The 20,675-nt window shown below is 37.6% G+C and overlaps 1 protein-coding gene across 1 annotated transcript in view; it reads right to left on the bottom strand.

Moving 5' to 3' along the window:
* The window catches only part of LOC102731372 (E3 SUMO-protein ligase ZNF451), a 93,647-nt gene that overhangs the window by 34,777 nt on the left and 38,195 nt on the right, over positions 1-20,675 (bottom strand). Inside the window, exons 3-4 of the mRNA XM_081827577.1 lie at positions 9,393-9,518; positions 4,892-5,011 (exon numbers count right to left, since the gene is read on the bottom strand). Of these exons, the coding sequence (XP_081683703.1) occupies positions 4,892-5,011; positions 9,393-9,518 (246 nt within the window). The remainder of the gene's footprint in view (positions 1-4,891; positions 5,012-9,392; positions 9,519-20,675) is intronic.

The following is a 20,675-nucleotide window of genomic DNA, read 5'->3' as shown; positions in this document are numbered from 1 at the left end:
TTTCTTTCCTTTTTTTTTTTTTTTTTTAAATAGGTGAGGAGACAGGATGCCTGGGTGGCTCAGTTGGTTAAGCGTCTACCTTCGGCTCAGGTTATGGTCCCAGGGTCCTGGGATCAAGTCCCGCACCTTGCTCCTTATTCAGTGGGAAGCCTGCTTCTCCCTATACCTGCTGCTCCCCCTGCTTGTGCTCGCTCTCTCTCTGAGAAATAAAATCTTAAAAAAAAAAATAGGTGATGTGGATTAAGTTTATTTAATTTTTTTTTAAGTAACCTCTACACCCAATGTGGGGCTTGAACTCATAGCCCTGAGATCAAGAGTCACACACTCTACCTACAGAGCCAGCCAGGTGCCCTGAAAGCTGTTAACATCTTTAAGTTAACATTCTCTTGAGGAAAAAAAATGTGTTTAAGTTCAACAGCCAACAAATGTCAAAGATCAAATACTGATTAGAAAATCAGTTGCTCTACAGAACCACTATCTCCCTTTTCATTTATATAAAGTGGCAAAGATCTCATTCTTTTTTCTCTTTTATCTATCTTAAACATATTAGAAAGTTTAGCTATATCATAAAGGACCTGAGTTCTCTGAAAATTATGTTAAAGAATGCAACTGGGAGAGTGGGGAAGAGTGGAGAGTTCAGGGAGGCAAGGGGAATAAGAGTGGTACTTTCTGGGGAAGCCAGGTGTTGATTAGTTCCAACGTGGATATCAAGTAATGCAGGTCTCATCAATAAATTCACAGAACACAAACCAGAGATTTACTTATTGTTATTATCTTTCTCTTTTCTATTTATTCTATTTTATCCCTTTTCTTTTTCTCCTTTCAAAGTTTGTCCATCATTACTTTCTCTTTTTTTTCTTTTTCCTTTCTCCTTTCTCTTGGTTAAAAAAGTAAACTCTGCACCTACCATAGGGCTGTACAACCCTAAGATCAAGAGTCACATGCTCTACGGAATGAGCCAGCCAGGCACCCCTTTCACTAGTTTTTCTTAATCTCCCTTTATCCTGGTCCATTCTTCATTCCCTTTCTTTCTTTATAGTTTTCATCTTACAGTCACACACTCTTATAGACTAATACCCCCGGCCAATTTTGTTCCAGGGAAATGCCCAATGCATGATATATGATGGAAAATTTAGAGTTACATTATATAAACCATGAAATGTAAAACGGGTAGGATTCTGACCATATATCAGGCAGTTATATATAGATGATTTGATTATGGACTCCCTTGTATTATTATTTCTTGTGGATTGTTTCAATGCCTTGAATATTTCATACAACAGAAAACTGGGTATTTATCTTTATGGCAGTTTCTACAAAGCCCCTAAGGATTTAAATAGAATGGATCATTATTCTTTTATCATCACCTAATTTTAAGATCTTCAAATGATTATTATATAAATTTAAGGTTTCAATTGTTTTCCTGCCGTTTTGAGTCCTTATGGGGGGGAGGGGGAAGGCCTCCATTAAAAGCTGCCAAAATGCTTATAAATGTGTTCTGTCAACAAACAATGAATAGTATAGCATTAATCATATTTTAATCTTAAAGAGGCATTAAATGACAATACACTTTTTTATCCTTAATTTTTTTATGTAGTCAGAATTATGACAATTTTTATTTATTGTCCATCCACATTCTAGATATTGCCAATTAAGACCTTTATTTAGGGGCGCCTGGGTGGGCTCAGTCGTTAAGTGTCTGCCTTCGGCTCGGGTCATGGTTCCAGGTCCTGGGATCAAGCCCCGCATCGGGCTCCCTGCTCAGCGGGAAGCTTGCTTCTCCCTCTCCCACTCCCCCTGCTTGTATTCCCTCTCTCGCTGTGTCTCTCTCTGTCAAATAAATAAATAAAATCTTTAAAAAAAAAAAAAAAGACCTTTATTTAGCCAAATAGAGGCTCTGGATTAAAATAAATTTGGAGAAAACAATCAATTGAAAGAAAATAAGCTTTGCCCATGGAAAGGCAAAATACAGAAATTTAAATAGCTTTTTTCTTTAAGTAGAATAGTACTGTTTTTAAGTTACTAAGTATTCAAATGTATGCAAACTGGCCTAATTATAAAAGTCTATAAAAGATGAATTTCAGTAGAGTAATTATAAATAAAGTGCTTCTAATCAAAGAGCTGAATTACAATAGCTGGATACTTTGGAATAGATTAAACAAGTCCCTTAATGCTACTCAGAAGTAGAACCTCACTTTTTACAATTAAAGAGAACAATGACTCATTTCTGTTTCCCCAGCTATACCCTATTCAAACATCTCAGCACTCTCCAAAGCTAATTTACGGAATAGCACCATATCAAATATAGCCCAATGCTAAAAGCAGCTGTCCTAGCAATAGATCCTAAACTTCAGTGTTATAGTGTTGTTGCAGGGAGCAAGCAAAAAAATAAAACAACCACATAAAAAGAACATAACTAAAGACCTTAACTCAAGCTTATCAGCCACCAATGAATCAGGTGTGTCCTGAAGATACAGAAAATACCAAGTTCTGTCAAGAATCATAAAGATAGGGGCACCTGGGTGGCTCAGTTGGTTAAGCATCTGCCTTCAGCTCAGTTCATGATATCAGAGTCCTGGGATTGAGCCCTGCACAGTGCTCCCTGCTCAGCAGGGAGCCTGCTTCTCCCTCTGTGCTCTTGCCCTCTCTCTCAAATAAATAAAATCTTTAAAAAGAATCATAAAGACACAGCTAAATGAGTCATTTGTTCTGACTTGACCAGACAAATCATAAACAGATACTCATGAATTCATTTTACAGTGAATTAAAATATTCTGCCAATCTGGAGGCCAGGGATCAGACCTAAAGGGTCTACACAGGACTTCAAGGTATTATGAGATAAACTACTTTTAGAAGAGATCTTAGGAGATCATAAAGCCTTATAGTTCTACTCCATTTTCCTATCAAAATTACCTAGGAATCTTCCCCAAACTACAGATACCATAGCATTATCTCTGGAGATGAGCCCCAGGTATATATTTAAAAGCTCCCAGGTGATTCTGATATAGCTGAATTAAGTCATTAACTTCTACTGAGAACAGAAGCCATCTCAAGAGGGATTTTTTTTTTTTTAAATATGAGCCTTAACAAGAACACCCGAAGAGGCAAAACCATTTACCATAATTTCTAAGTATCTTTTGCTAAAGTAGGTCTCGAATGCCAAGCAGCTCTTTTTTTTTTTTAAAGATTTTATTTATTTATTTGACAGAGAGAGACAGTGAGAGAGGGAACACAAGCAGGGGGAGTGGGAGAGGGAGAAGCAGGCTTCCCGCGGAGCAGGGAGCCCAATGCAGGGCTCGATCCCAGGACCCTGGGATCATGACCTGAGCCGAAGGCAGCCGCTTAATGACTGAGCCACCCAGGCGCCCCGCCAAGCAGCTCTTTTATTTAGTTGAATGACAGTCACATTTGGAACCCAAGTTCTACTAGGCTTCTTTTCTGTGTTCATATGCAAATGTTTATAGCCTACCTTGGATAATATTCAAACAACACTGAGTATCTCTAAGCTGAGCACTCTTCTTAGGTACGCACACAAAAAAGGATTAATAAACCTTGGTCTCTGTCCCCACAGAGGATGGCGTCTGATGGAAGAGACAGGCATACAAACCTCTTAATCCAACGTAACAGGGGAAAAACTGTGTCAGAGAACTTTGGAATTATCAGTGGTAATTTGATTCAAAGAAAAGCCCTCTGAAAACTTTATTTATATTTAAAGATTTAAATCTTTATATTTGAAATTTATATTTAAAGATTATTCATTTGAGAGAGAGAGAGAGAATGCGAGTAGGGGGGAGGGGCAGAGGGAGAGAGAATCCTCAAGTAGACTTCCCGTTGAGCATGGAGCCTGATGCAGAGCTCGATCTTAGAACCCCAAGACCATGACCTGAACCAAAATCAAGAGTCAGATGCTTTAACCGACTGAGCCACCCAGGTGCCCCTGAAAACTAGCTTTAGAACAACAAGGTATCCAGGTTCAAATTGAGCAACGCATGCACAGATACTTCTCATGACTTTTTGCAATTAAATGTTCTACTGGATTAAATCCACAGCTAAGGTTTCTCTGGATATCCCAAGCCTTTTAAACGCTCAGTGTTTATTCTACAAACAGGCTAGAAAAGTTGCCGTGGTAGAAGTGAAAACAAACAAACAAAAAACAAAACAAAACAAAAACAACTCCATCAAATTATCTGGTGGGGGGAAAGTGTTCCATAGTGACTCTTTTGGGAATCTCAGGTCTGCAGAATTAGTGAAGAAGCTACCCAATGCTTTAGATGCCTCCCATGTGGACATGTCCTTATAAAATATCTACACAGGCTGTACTGATGAATGAATAAGTAAATACTAATCCTTTAGATCTCAGCTTAAATTCTATTTCATTAAAGAAGTTTTCCTGACTTCAAATAACCTATCAAAACCCCTCCCATAGACACATGCACTATTTCACATAACTATGAAATAACATGAAAAAATAAATGAGCAATATCTAATGAGGTCAAGGATGACCTATTATATTCAAACCTACTTCTGTCAATGTTGGAAGACAACTGATAAAGTAAACCATTATTAAGTATCACTGAAACTGGGCGCCTGGGTGGCTCAGTTGGTTGAGCGACTGCCTTCGGCTCAGGTCATGATCCTGGAGTCCCGGGATCGAGTCCCACATCGGGCTCCCTGCTCAGCAGGGAGTCTGCTTCTCCCTCTGACCCTCCCCCCTCTCATGTGCTCTCTCTCTCTCTCATTCTCTCTTAAATAAATCAATCTTTAAAAAAAAAAGTATCACTGAAACTAAATTTCAATACTTTATATACTTATTAGCAACTGAATAATACAGATATAACCCCTTAAAGCTTTAGAGAAGCTCAGTAACCTCAGTGTTCCACTCTGATTTCTAAAGAGTACCTGGCATTTTTAGCCACTGGTCCACACACAGTCTTGCTGCTTCTGTATCAGAATGTCCTCGAATAAATTCCAATTCTTGTAACCCGTGAGCATGCTGAAAATCGATTTTTTCCTAAAGGTATTAACAAGAAAATCAATTAACCTATAATTACTAATCTGATTTCCTTGAGAAAAGGATTTTAACACATCAGTGATCAGAAAATATTGATTATCCTTTATCCCTGTAACTCCACATCTAGACATCTATCCCAAAAAGATAAGTGAAAACAAAGGTTCATGCTCTGAAATGTTGATCCCAATGTCATTTATATTTGCACAAAGTTTGCTATAACCTACATCTCCAACAATAGGGTACTGTTTAATTATGGTATATACATTTCATGAAAGTCAATTAGAAACACTAACCAAACTTTCAGTGAAGCAGAAATATATTTTTTATATCAAGTAGGTCACCAAATAGTATTAAATCAATGAGACCAAATATAAATAAAGATTAATTTCAAGCTATATGTAACTGTATCTGCAGAGGGGGAACAAAGGTTGAAAATACATAAAACGTCACTATCTCTGGGAATGGAAATATGAATGATTATTTTCATTTTTAAACTTTTATACATTCTTTTCAAAGTTTCCACATACAGCCTGAAGTATACAGAAGCCTATTAAATATTTGTTCAGTGAATAGTATTAATAAGAGCAGATTTCATTAGTACTTAGCATGTGCCAGTATAAAGCATTTATCACCATCTAGATCTAGGGTTGGCAAACTTCTTCCATAAAGGGCCAGACAGTAAATACTTTAGGTTTTGCAGCTCAACTCTGCATGAAAGCAGCCATAGATAACAGGTAAACAAATGGGCATTGCTATGTTCCAATAAAATTTTATTTACAAAAACAGGCAGTAGGCCAGTGCCAACCATGAAACTAGACTTACGGTTTAGACTGTTAAAGTCTCTAAGTCCTCCTATATATTATTTATAAATCTATTTGCATAATCTCTAATCACACTGTATCTAACAATACTTATTCACCACTTACCACATGCCAGGCATGATTCTAAAAGCATAATAGATTTCATTCTCACAATAACTCTGTGAAATAGGTACTATTATTGTTCGCATTTTAGGATGGGAAAACTGAGGTACAGAAGGGTCAATAAATTGCCTAAGGATAAATAACAATGCCAGATTTAGACTCTCACAATTTGATTCTAGAATCCATGCTCTTAACCAGTACACCATATTGCATCTCAACAAGGTTTTGTTCTTAAAAAGAAATCAGTCACAAATGCTAGATTTGTAAGATATAGGCCAGAATAATGAATGGCCTAGTAAGCAATGCAACAGGATACTTTATCAGAAATGGCAAGGAGGGGAACAGGGAGATTCAAGATTTCAATCGGAAATAAATCTTCTACACAACGTTGTTCAAACTACAGCCATAGAATACTAATTTTCAAAAATGTTAACAAGCATTAAAAAAATTCCCTATAACCAAATTAAATATATAAACACTGATTTTAATACAAAATTTAAAAAGTTCCTTTAGGGCAGGACTTCCAAAGCCTTGAAGTGTTAATGTGCATGTAATATGCAGTATCTCAACAAATACTTTTTTTTTCAAAGCGCATCCTATAGCAGTGTTCCAAATAACATGTTTGGAGAACAAAGCTAGTTTATCCAAAGAAAGCAATTATGACAAGTCTCTGGCAGACTCTAAAGACATTTTCTAATGTACAAAATTAAACCACTTATCAAAGCTCCTTACAAAATCTATCACAAAACTCTTAATATAAATAAGATCAAATACTACTAGATGCCAGCTAATAGCCATTTATTTTAAAGGACTGCCAAAAATTAAAAATGTTCTCTGCCATTTTTTACAATAGAATTTGAACTCTGTGGCCATACATAGTCAATGCTCAAAAAACATTTATTGGCTTAAGTCATCCTCTAATTAGCCACACTTTTCCTTTGTTACAAAGCTTCTTCCACAAACCTGAGGGTTATATCCCTTCTGGCAAGTCATCTTAACTCCTAGAGTATCAATGAGCAAAGCTGGTAGCTGTTCAACTAGTCAAGACAACATTATCTCTGAAAGTGATTTATCCAGTGAAGAGGGTTTTTGTTCTTGTTTGTTTGTTTTAATTTTAAATAGGCACCATACCCAACATGGGGCTTGACTGAACTCATGACCCTGAGATCAAGAGTTGCATGCTCTACTGATTAAGCCAGCCAGATGCCCCATATCCAGTGAAGATTTTAATGAATTTTCTTTCTTTCTTTAAAACCACTCCATCACAAAAGATAAAAAATTCACTGTAATAGTAATACATCAATAATTCACAAAGGCCTAATAGTCAGAAGTTATTTTCTACTACTATCTAGTTTTAGTGAGAGTTATCAGCCACTAGAATTCCTCAAGAATCATTTTTATTTTAGTTTGATTATCTTCCTTTCTGTATAGTTCCGTTTTTCTTTCCTGTCATCGAGTTTTAAAAAACAAGTTTTCCATACAGGAAACCAAATTTTAAAAAATCATAAATGAATAGCAAGCAATGAACTAAGATATCTGTTAGTTGGTTTTTCCCTTAGAAAAGAATGAAATCTAAATATATATTTATTCTTTAAAATTGGTTAAACAAGAATTTCAGAATTTCAGAAAACTTTCTTCAATGCTGAGATAAAGTCTTTAATAGAATGAATGAGGGGCGCCTGGGTGGTTCAGTCGTTAAGCATCTGACTTCGGCTCAGGTCATGATCCCAGGGTCCTGGGATAGAGCCCCACATTGGGCTCCCTGCTCAGCGGGAAGCCTGCTTCTCCATCTCCCACTCCCCACTGCTTGTGTTCCCTCTCTCGCTGTCTCTCTGTCAAATAAATAAATAAATAAAACTTAAAAAAAAAAAAAGATTGAACACTTAACATGAGTGGAAGCTGAAACTACTCTTGAGAAAAGCCTCAGTTACCATAGTGCCTGTAAGATTCTGAACTCATTACAGACACTTTATTATCTATGTGGGAACACTTCCTGGAAAAAGAAGCTAGCATCATTCAGGAAATATGTGGAAAAGGACAGCTTGCAAATCATCCCTCTGTCAAAGAGATTTTCCCCATAAACAATACACTTAACAGTTTTGGGAAAGAATCTTCCTTAAAATTGAATAGTATTTCTGCCAGGAGAGAAACAAACCTATTTTTTATATCTCTATGCATTAAGCATTTTACTTACTTATGTATGTATTTAGTTATTTATTTGCAGTAAGCATTTGAAACATACAGCTAGAATACTATGCTCTAATTTAATTGGTATTACATTATAAAGTCTCCAAACAAATCTACTTCTAAATGTAAAGAATATTAATTTATTCTATACCAGATTAGGAGATACTAAACAGAGGTTATAGAAATATATAAATTCCTCTATGATAACCAATGGACAAGGAATCAAAACACAGATCTTAAAATTAAAAAACCATAGTGCTTATCTTAACTTGGAAGATCATCTCCAACTCCATCCCTTTACAGATTAAATAAAGCCCAAAGTCTGCAAAAGCTAAGTGACCTGCTGGAATCCAAACAGCTGCTGGCAGAGCCATGATTTCAATTTCCTTTTTTTTTTTTTTTTTCAAGTAAGCTTTACACCCAATGTTGGGCTTGAACTCAGGACCCTAAGATCAACAGTGGCATGCTCTACTGACTGAGCCAGACAGGCACCCCTCAATTTCCATTTTTAAACTCCTAGGATGAAGCTTTATTTACCCAACTCATCAACTTTCTACTCCTAATAAACATCTGTCAGTAATGAGGGATTTTTTTTATTCAAAAAAAATTTTTTAAGTAAACTCTACTCCCAATGTGGGGCTTGAATTCACGACCTCCAGGTCAAGAGACACATGCTCCACCTACTGAGCCAGCCAGGTGCCCCAGTATTGAGAGAATCTTTAGGTAATTCATCCAGGGCCTTCTAAAGCAAGTGAAGAAAAAGATTTATATCATTAGAGATTCTAAATTAGGCTTCATTTTCCACATAGCAGCTCTTCTACAAACCTGATTAAAATTTCTTCCTTTTAGTAATAGATTTAATCTGAACGGGCATGCTGAAGTTTGAGAAAGTGGTCTGATTCTATTTAGTAGAAAATAACCTTTTAACACCTTATGTCTACAAAAGCACCAATAAACTCTTTCACTCTTGTGATATAGAAATCAGAAACCCGTAATTGTTCACCTGCTATAAAGAAATCCCATGATTTTTAATTCCCCAAAATAAAGTCCACTCAATTCTATTTTTTCTCCTATATACATATATGATCAGAATCTATCAAACTAAAGACAGAGATAATGAAAGCTATCATGAAGTACTGAAGTGATGAGCTATCTAGAGTCCATGCTGAACTTGGATTCAGTTATACATTTTTTGAAGACAAATTTCTGTTACTGTTTTATTATAAACAATTCCATGATTTGGTAAAACACCAATTAAAATAGTCACATACCCTGAATGCTCTATTCTTCTCTTCCTTCTGCTGTTTCTCCACTTCAACATGGCGGGCTAGACGAGCCAGAGTTAAAGCAACTTTATCCTTCTGATGGTCAATATAGTCTTTATGCTTAACATTATCCTATAATTGAAAAAACAATTTTCATTTCTTAAATAACAAAATTAGCTTTGGGATAATGATTTCATTTACTAAAGAGTTATTGTGCTAAAGAACCATTTACTTTTTTTTTTTTTTTAAAGATTTTATTTATTTATTTGAGAGAGAGAGAATGAGAGACAGAGAGCATGAGAGGGAGGAGGGTCAGAGGGAGAAGCAGACTCCCCGCCGAGCAGGGAGCCCGATGCGGGACTCGATCCCAGGACTCCAGGATCATGACCTGAGCCGAAGGCAGTCGCTTAACCAACTGAGCCACCCAGGTGCCCCCTACTTTTTTTTTTTAAGTTTACTTACTTAAGTAACCTCTACCCCCAACGTGTGGCTCAAAATCAGGACCCTGCGATCAAGAGTCACATGCTCTTCCGATTAAGCCAGCCAGGTGTGCAAGGAACCATTAATTTTTATCATCAGCAAATTTCTAAGAAGGTGTCTTATGTATTTTATACTTTATATGGTATTTTGTAGGTCAGCCAATTTTCCACCAGCATCTGTGGTTTTCAAAATGTTAGATACACTAACTGCTAAGACAATTTATCATCTTTATTTACTTTATAATCATCTGGATACTGAAGGGTTTGGTGTTGCTTTGCTCTGAGTCTATAAGGTAATGCCATTAAGCCATTAGTCCCCCCCTAAAAGGTCTAACAGTACAAACATCCTTGGTTCTGGTTTTTCAGTAATGCCAGAACAATATTTATTTAAGAGAAAATAATTTAAAGAAATAGATCTAACTTCCAGTTTCTGGTCCAGCATCTCTCTACTCTATCCTGACAAGTAAAAAGCTGAACAAACCAAGAAGTCAACAGCTCTTCTTCAATCTCTTTCTTAGACCGGAAAAGTGAGGTTACAGAGTAAACCGGTGCTCCAAAAAAAAGAGACAGAGGGGCAGAGACAGAGGATCACAAGTTAATGGAGCAGAAACCCATGAGTGGAAACCTCAGCAGAAACCAGTATTGAGGAAAAACCTGAACTATAACTGATGAATTGCTGGACACTCAATGGGATAAGTCTAAGAGTTAAAAACCACAAGATGACCCAATCACGGAGAGCCCTCACACTTCTGTGAGTTTATCTCCCAGAGTTCTACCAGGTTCTCACAGTAAAAACTGGAGAAACATCCCCTTACGCTTCCAGCCGGGGGAGAGGAAAAGTAAGCATTTTTAAATATGCCAGAGCATTCTGTTCTTCTTAACAAGACATGCCCTCAACAAAAACTATTTTACCAGAACGTACCCTGGTTGTAGGAATTTTATTGGAGCCTAACTAACCTGGGAGAATGGAAATACACAATTCCAGGCCACTCTAGCCATCCTTCCCGCTTAAAAGAAGGGATTGAGAATCAGTGCTGAAGGTCACAGTCCAGGGGCATAAGCTCAACAAGACTGAGGCTTAATCACAGGACTACAGAGTGCTACCACTTCCCTGTACCTTACCACTACTTTGTAAAGGCCCATTTACCACAGCCCCTTTTACCTAATACATCATGTCTACCTTTCAACCAAAACATACAAGGAATACTAAAAGGCAGAAAAACACAGTTTGAAGAGTCAGAGCAAGCATAAAAAGGCAGACATGACAGGGATGTTGGAATGATCAAGATAAGGAATTCAAAACAACTGATTAACGTGCTAAGGGCTCTAATGGAAAAAGTAGACAACATGAAAAAACAGATGTGTAATATAAGTAAGAGAGATAGAAATCCAAAGAAAGAACCAAAAAGAAATGCTAGAGATCAAAAACTCTGTAATAGAAATTAAGAATGCCTGTGACAGCCCCATTAGTAGACTGCACATTGCTGAAGAAACAATCTCTGTGCTTGAGAGTATGTCAACAGAAACTTCCCAAACTGAAAAACAAAACAAAAGGATTGAAAAAACACAAAATGGAATATCTAGGAACTGTTACAAAAAATGTTATATATGCATAATGAAAATACCAGGAGAAAGAGAGAAAGTAACAGAATATTTGAAGCAATAATGGCTGAGAATTTCCCCCAATCAATGTTAGACACCAAAACGCAAATCAAGGAAGAAATAAAACCCTTTTTGTTCACAGATGACATGATCTTTCTAAGAAAACAACATGCAAATAAACAGTAGTTAGGGGTAATTAGATATTTATAGCAGCTTTATTCATAATGGCCAAAACTTGGAAGCAACCAAGATGTTTTTTAGTAGATGAATGGATAAATTGTGGTACATCCAGATGATGGAATATTATCCAGTGCTAAAAAGAAATGAGCCATCAACGGGCACCCGGGTGGCTCAGCTGGTTAAGCGTCCGACTCCTAATTCTGGCTCAGGTCATAATCTCAGGGTTGTGAAATCCAGCCCAGCCTTGGGCTCCATGCTGGGCGTGGAGCCTGCTTAAGATTCTCTCTCCCTCTGCCCTTCTCCCTCCCACCACCACCCAAATGAGCCATCAAGCTATGAAAAGACACGGAGGAAACTTAAATACATGTTACTAAATGAAAGAAGTCGATCTGAAAAGTCCACATACTACATGATTCCAACTATATGACATTCTGGAAAAGACAAAACTATGGTTACAGTAAAAAAGATCAGTGGTTGCCTAGGGTTGGGGGGAGGAAGGGATGAGTGGCAGAGTACAGAGGATTTTTAGTGCAGTAAAATTATTCTGTATGATATATGTCCACTATAAAGGTGGATACCTGGGGTGCCTGGGTGGCTCAGTTGGTTAAGCATATGCCTTTGACTCAGGTCATGACTCCAGGGTCCTGGGATGGAGTCCCACATCAGGCTCCCTGCTCAACGGGGAGCCTGCTTCTTCCTCTGCCTCTGCCTGCCGCCCTGCCTACTTGTGCGCTCTCTCTCTGTCAAATAAATAAATAAAATCTTTATTTATTTATTTATTTTTAAAGATTTTATTTATTTATTTGACAGAGAGAGACACAGTGAGACAGGGAACACAAGCAGGGGGAGTGGGAGAGGGAGAAGCAGGCTTCCCGCGGAGCAGGGAGCCTGATGTGGGGCTCGATCCCAGGACCCTGGGATCATGATCTGAGCCAAAGGCAGACGCTTAACGACTGAGCCACCCAGGCGCCCCATAAATAAATAAATAAAATCTTAAAAAAAAAAAATCATCATAAATTTGTCGAAACCCACATAATGTACAACACATCAACAGTGAACCCTTAGGGTGATAATGATGTATCACTGTAGGCTCACTGATTAAAACAAACATTACTTTGGGGGACGTTGATAAGGAAGGAAGCTATGCATGTGTAGAGGCAGGAGGTATATTGGAAATCTCTATACCTTCCTCTCAGTTTTAATGTAAACCTAAAACTTCTCTAAACAATAGTCTATTAAAATCTTTTTCAACTAGAAAGACTGGGTTACTACCTAAAATACACTCTTTAGGCAAATCAGTCATGCATGTACAACCCAAATTTTATCTACAGTGGGACAGAATTGCATCAACCATGTCAAACAACAGGTGTGATGTTCCAAGTACACAAAAGTTACGCAGAAGTGAGTATATATATAAAAAGGCCAAAATGGTATTTTCAGTATGAGGCTACATCTTTGCAATAAGAAATACTCACAGAATTACTCTGGGTGCAAGTAGTTCCAACTCACTTTCTGACTACTTGGTCAGCCTACACCCTTGTACCAGGTTAACAGATGACATTCTCCTAACTTCAAAATATTCTTTTACAAGTCACAGGACAATGCAGCTTACTAGAAATGAATCACAAAAAGCTATTTATCTGAGCTCCAATCCTTTAGTAAAGGTACACTTACCTGTCTTAAAAGCAAATTAAATGTACTCTTTGGGAAGACAAAAATATTATCTACTTCAAATGTTGATGCTACCTTGAGAAGAAAATTTAGAGTAGATCCTAAAAGAATCTTTTAATTTAAGGAAGTTAATAATATTTAAACATGGGCCTAGAGTATGTTATTTTTCCTGACACAGATACATTTTTTAGGGTTTTTTTTTATTAAAAGATTTTATTTATTTAATTGACAGAGAGAGACACAGCAAGAGAGGGAACACAAGCAGGGGGAGTGGGAGAGGGAGAAGCAGGCTTCCCATTGAGCAGGGAGCCAGATGCGGGGCTCGATCCCAGAACCCTGGGATCATGACCTGAGCCGAAGGCAGATGCTTAATGACTGAGCCACCCAGGTGCCCCCATTTTTAGGTTTTAAACTCTAGCAAAAGTCATGCTTGGTCATAATAACGCATGAGGTAGACAAAGGTATAAATTAGGGTTTACGTATAAAAATACATTGTTGGATCACAATATTCTGGGGATAGAAAGGTGGCCATGTTTTGGATTAACTAAAGTAATCCTAATCCAGGAAGAGCTACCTTTGAATTTATGGTTCCACTATCATTTTACTTTTTCCTAGGCCACCAATATTTTCTTTTTTTTTAAGGTTTTATTTATTTGACAGAGAGAGACACAGTGAGAGAGGGAACACAAGCAGGGGGAGTGGGAGAGGGAGAAGCAGACTCCCCGCTGAGCAGAGAGCCCAACGCAGGGCTCGATCCCAGGACTCTGGGATCATGACCTGAGCATGACTGAGCCACCCAGGTGCCCCTGAAATACTTCTGGAGTTACACTCATTCAGGAAGACTTTATATAATATTTATTCTTCTTAAAGTTTCCTTTAAAACACAATTAATGATTCTCTGCTTTACATTATAAATTATAAATATACTCTGGACACAAAACTAAATGAAAACTAAAGTTTGAAACACAGATATTACATATATCCAAAGGGAAAAATTTTTAGTGATTCACTTGTCACAAAATTTAAGTATGAACTTTTTTTTTGAAGATTTTATCGATTGTGGGGGGGAGAGGGAGTGAGTATGGGGGTAAGGGCAGAGGGAGAAGCAGACTCCCTGCTGAGCAGAGAGCCCGATGTGGGGCTAGATCCCAGGACCCTGGGATCATGACCTGAGCCAAAGGCAGACGCTTAACCGAATGAGCCACCCAGCCCGTCCCTTAGATAAGAACTTTACTCCCTTCAAACTATACTCATAGACTTGGAAGATAAATTATTTAGCCCTTTAATCAACATTAAAACATTTGTTTAAATCTCTTCAACTTCATTCTAAAACTAATCTCTGGCCCTAGAACATTACTCTTTGGCGGTCAAATAAGCAAAACCTGTTGGTATTACTGTTTGCTAAAATTATTTTCCTCATATTTAGCTATCAGTAGCCTATGTTATCTTTTAATTAACTATCTGGTTATGTTAATAAAAAAGATTACTTCTGTGACTCCCAACTAATTCTGATCTATTTATCATCTTTCACGACTTTGAAGGGCTCAAAAGACCTAACAGCTCTGATACTGAATTCAAAAAGACATTTAAAATTGAGTTTGGTTTCCTTTTCTTCTTCCTCCATGGGGAAAGTTTCTATTTTCTTCTTAAAAACAAAAACGAAAATAAAACAGAACAAAAATCCTCTGGCTACCTATATGGAAAGCACATAATTAGAAAGACAATTTACTAGGAGTAGATAAAAAGGAATGAATGGTAGAGCTAGAGAAAGAATGAACTTCAACCTTGAAACGCCACCGTTTATGAGAAAAATGAAGTACTTAATATAAATGTTTTCTCCTAAAATGGGGAAAAAATATTATATGAGGCAGGGGATGATACTCATATGATTATTTTTCCATCACAACTTAGGTTTTGGAATCAAGGTTGCTGGTTAAAGCCAGGTACAAGTAATGGGTTATTTATGAACACTCACTCTCTCCAGAAAGCTAAATCCCTTGGATTTCCACTGTTAGTGATCCAAGATGAGGGGAAGCCTCTAGATCTTACTAAATTATATACTTCTGTGGTTCTGAGAGAACATATACACATTGGAAAAACAGAGATCATGGATATTGAAATACATCCTAGGGATTTTACCTATTAGGTCACAGAAGGCCTTATTTTGCATAGAAGTATAATAGGTAATTCAAGGAATCAGTATGTTCAGAAACAAATTTTAACTTATCAGAAGGCAAGGGGGAAAACATTCACTGCAGGCCACCTTGTTACTGATTCAACTGCAGAACCAAAGCTATACTATTATTTGTCAGGAATATGGGCAGAAAGTGAACTCGTTTCAGGCTAGATGAAAGGGTCTTAAATGTTTCCTGTAGAATTAAGATGAAAAGGGGACACCATAGTCTTAGGTTTGGGAGTTTTCCACTATTCCATTAGTGTCAAAATACTGAACTGTAATTTAATATGAAATCACAAAATTCTAGGACTGTTCTTCTTAGATTTGCCAATCTTCCCCAAAGCCTGTTGTATTAATAAGCATTTAGGTCCTTAGAGCTTTTCTAAGGTCAGACTTTCAGACTGTAAATTCTCAAGCTAGAAATGGAATTGGCTCTCAATGTAAGAATGGTAAAAATAAAATGCTAGCAGCTATAAGATTTTCAGTCATTCTTCTTGAAACACATGCTGTGGTCACCCTGCATTAACTTCCATATTAGATACTATTGAAGAATACTATTGAGTCCACAGTGATAGCAAATGAGCTGCAAGAAAATGCTATTCACTCAGTTATTTTGGGGGAGAAGGATAGGAAAGTCTTAAGAAACATACTGGGGAGGGGAGAGTCTATTTGCCTCTATTTTAGATCACTCCCTGCATCAATTTTTCTTCCAAAACCTCTCCCCTCCCATTGGGGAAGTTGTGTGGGATCCTCACAGAATTAAGAAGAAAGTTGTGAAGTCAGAAAACATTAAAAGGCAAATTTTAATTCAGTAACTATGAAAAAATTTTAAAAAATAACGGTTTTAATTAAAAAAAATAATATGGTTAAAATAATACAGTCTGACACAAAAAAATCTGTGGATGATCAGGAGTTGGAAGGTTACAAAATGAGGGTCACATGGGGTACAGAAAGAAAAGCTGTTCCAGAACCTCAGAAGTCAGGCTAATATGGCCTCTATGATCCTGTCTGTGCTCACACCTTGGACATTATGACTTCTTATATCCTCCAGTATATTCTTTACATTTTTTAAAAAAGATTTTATTTATTTATCTGAGAGAGAGAAAAAGAGGCAGAGAGTGGGAGCACGAGTAGAGAGGGAGAGGGAGAAGCAGACTCGCCACTGAGCAGGGAGCCCAATGTGGGGCTGGATCCCAGGACCCTGAGATCATGACCTGAGCCGAAGGCAGATGCTTTATGATTGAGCCACCCAAGCACCCCTATTCTTTACATTTTTTAAATCTAAAACTCGGGGGCGCCTGGGTGGCTCAGTTGGTTAAGCGACTGCCTTCGGCTCAGGTCATGATCCTGGAGTCCCGGGATCGAGTCCCGCATCGGGCTCCCTGCTCACCAAGGAGCCTGCTTCTCCCTCTGACCCTCCCCCCTCTCATGTACTCTCTCTCATTCTCGCTCTCTCAAAAATAAATAAAATCTTTAAAAAAAAAAAAAAATCTAAAACTCGGGTTGTAGAAAGCAAATCTGGGTTGTGTCCTTCAAATGGCAGTCAGATTAAGAATACTGGTTAAATCTGAGTACACATATCCATGAAAGTTAAGCATGTACAGGCATACCTCATTTTATTGCAGATACTGCATTTTTTACAAATTGAAGGTCTGTGGCAACCCTGCATCCAGCACGTCTGTTGGCACGATTTTTCCAACAGCATTTGCTCACTTCATGCCTGTGTCACATTTTGGTAATTAAGATATTTCAAAAGTTTTCATTATTATATTTGTTTAACGATCGGTGATCTTTGATGTTAGTATTGTAATTGTTTTGGGGTGCCATGAACTGCACCCATGTAAGATGCATAAACGTTGTGTGTGTTCTGATGGCTCCACTGACTCACCATTCCCTTGTCTCACTCCCCTGCCTTAGGTCTCCCTATTTCCTGAGATACAAATATTGAAATTAGGGCAATCAATAACCTGATGATAGCCTCTAAGTGTTCAGGTGAAAGGAAGAGTTGCACACACATTTATCACTTTAAAAGCTAGAAATGATTAAGCTTAGTGGGAAAAGCATATTGAAAACCACAATAGGCTGGAAGCTAGGCCCCTTGCACCAGTCAAGTTGTGAATGCAAAGGAAAAGTTTTTGAAGGAAATTACAAGTGCTATTCTAGTGAACACATGAATGATAAGAAAGCAAAAGAGCCTTACTGCTGATATAAGACCGTTTTAGTGGTTTGGATAGATCAAACCAGCTACAACATTCCCTTAAGCCAAAACCCAATCCTTAACAAAGCCCTAACTCTTCAATTCTGTGAAGGCTGAGAGAGGTAAGGAAAAAGGCAAGTTTGAAGCTAGCAGAAATTGATTCATGAGGCTTAGGAAAAGTTGTCTCATAATATCAAAGTACAAGATGAAGCAGTAGGTGCTGAGGTAGAACCTACAGCAGGTTACCCAGAAGCTCTAGCCAAGAGAATTAATGAAGGTGACTGCACTAAGCCACAGAATTTCAATATGGACGAAACAGCCTTCTATTGGAGAGGAGATGCTATCTAGGACTTTCATAGCTAGAGAAGTCAATGCCTGGCTTCAAAACTTACAAGGACAGGGGCACCTGGGTGGCTCAGGCGTTAAGTGTCTGCCTTCGGCTCAGGTCATGATCCCAGGGTCCTGGGATCGAGCCCCCCATCGGACTCCCTGCTCAGCGGAAAGCCTGCTTCTCCCTCTCCCACTCCCCCTGCTTGTTCCCTCTCTCGCTGTGTCTCTGTCAAATAAATAAATAAAATCTTAAAAAAAAAAACAAAACCAACTTACAAGGACAGGCTCACTCTCTTGTTAGGGGCCAATGCAGCTGGTGACTTTTTAAAAGTTGGAACCAATGCTCATTGACCATTTTGAAAATCCTAGGGCCCTTAAAAATTATGCTAAGTCTACTCTGCCTCTGCTCTATAAATGGAATAAGGCCAGGATGAGAGCACATCTGTTTACATGATGGTTCACTGAATATTTTAAGCCCACTGTTGAGACCTACTGCTTAGAACAAACATTCCTTCAAAATTTGACAGCTCATTGACAATGGACTGGTCACCCAAGAGCTCTGATGGAGATGTACAGTGAGAGAATGTTGTTTTCATGTCTGCTAACACAACATTCATTCTGCAGGCCATGGATCAAGGAACAACTTTAATTCTCAAGTCTTATTATTATTATAATATCTTATATTATTATATATATCTTATTATTAAGTCTTATTATTTCTCTATAAGAATGTAAGCTGCCACAGATAGTGATTGCTCTGAAAGATCTGGGCAAAGAAAAATGAAAACCTTCCAGAAAGGATTTACCATTCTAGATGCCATTAAGAACATTCATGATTCATGGGAAGAGGTTAAAATATCAACATTAAGAGAGTTTGGAAAAAGTTGATTCCAACCTCATGGATGACTTTGAGGGGTTCAAGACTTCCATGGAGGAAGTAACTGTAGATGTGGTAGAAATAGCAATTGCTGAGAACTGGAATTAGAAGTAAAGCCTGAGATGTGACCGAATTGCTGAAAGCTCGTAATAAAATTTGAACAGATGAGGAAATGCTTCTTATGGATGAGCAAAGAGGTTTCTTGAGATAGAATCTACTCCTTGTGAGGATGCTGTGAAGATTGTTGAAGTGACAATAAAGGATGTAGAACACTACTATGCTAGAGAAATCATTCCTGAAAGGTAGAGTTAATCGATGTGGCAAACTTCACTATTTGTTTTATATTAATAAATTGCCACAGCCACCCCAACTTTCAGCAACCACCAACCTGGTCAGTCAGAAGCCATCAACATCAAGGCAAGACCCTCCACTAGCGAAAAGATTGAGACTCACCAAAAACTCAGATGGTTAGCATTTTTTAGCAATAAAGTATTTGTGGTCTGGAACCAAACCTGTAGTATCTCCAAGGTATGCCTATACAGGTGAAAGTAAGCACGAATTCTTTTGTTCTTGAGGACAAAATGTTTAAGGTTTAATGTGGTGTGGTAGAGTCACAGCAAAAATTCCAAGTCTAGAAGCCCGTATAACTTGGGAAGGAAAGGAAGAGGGCTTTCCTATGGATCTAATCTGGAATGATGGGATTCAATGGGTCAACCTAACTGGGGGCAAAAGGAAATGGAAAGCCTGGCATAGGATTCCCTTATTTTGTCAAGTAAGGGCATTTTTTTTTTTTTAAAGATTTTATTTATTTATTTCAGAGAGAGAGAGAGCACAAGCAGGTGGCCTGGCAGGCAGAGGGAGAGGGAGAAGCAGACTCCCCACTGAGCAGGGAGCCCTACATGGGGCTCGATCCCAGGACCCTGGGATCATGACCCCAGCTGAAGGCAGACCCTTAACCAACTGAGCCACCCAGGCGACCCATGTAAGGGCATTTTTTAAGGAACTAATATCAATGGTCACCATGATTTCTAAAGAGTAAGATACAACACCTCAAACTAATACTTTAAAATTTCCCTTAGTAGTCTCATACTAAACAAATTTATCTTATGAAAAATTAGCTGCACCACCCTGATTTTTCTTTTTGCTACAGACCAATAACACCTCAAACTTGAAATCAGTTCAGTTGAACTTAAAATTGGTTCTGACCATGAACTCAAAATCCTGATCATAACAGATCAGGAGTCACATTCAATGCAAATTCCATATTTAGACAAAATTTTCACCAAAGTAATTAATACTTTCACTTACTAATCAAGTTTAAGGAGCTAACAAATATTTCCTGGAAACTATTAAAATTTTTAACATTAATGTGAAACTGATCTATGTGAACTGTAAAATAAATCATACAGTATCAACAGACTAATGACAAAATGGCACAAAATACCACTAATCAATGAACCTATACTCTGTATATATTTCAATGTCTTCTTTCCCTCACTTATATTTAAGTGAAAATAATCCTGTCTTTTATTAAAATACATAAGTAAAATCTAGAAGGCTAGAAATCAAAATGTTAACAGTTTTTCTGTCTGGAGAATTTTTCTTTTTTTCATTTTCTAGTATTTCTACAATCAGCACATGTAATAAAACTAACAAATTCAATTTTTAACCAACAAGATGGAATAATGACAAAAAGTACTGAGGATCTCACTCTTTTGTTTGGGAATAATGGATTTGATTTAAATTAATCCCTTACAAAAATATAAGTTTAACATTT

Source organism: Leptonychotes weddellii, chromosome 8 (assembly GCF_054177405.1).
Source record: "Leptonychotes weddellii isolate Sample4059 chromosome 8, ASM5417740v2, whole genome shotgun sequence".
Lineage (NCBI taxonomy): Eukaryota > Metazoa > Chordata > Mammalia > Carnivora > Phocidae > Leptonychotes > Leptonychotes weddellii.
This window is presented reverse-complemented; position numbering and strand designations above follow the sequence as displayed.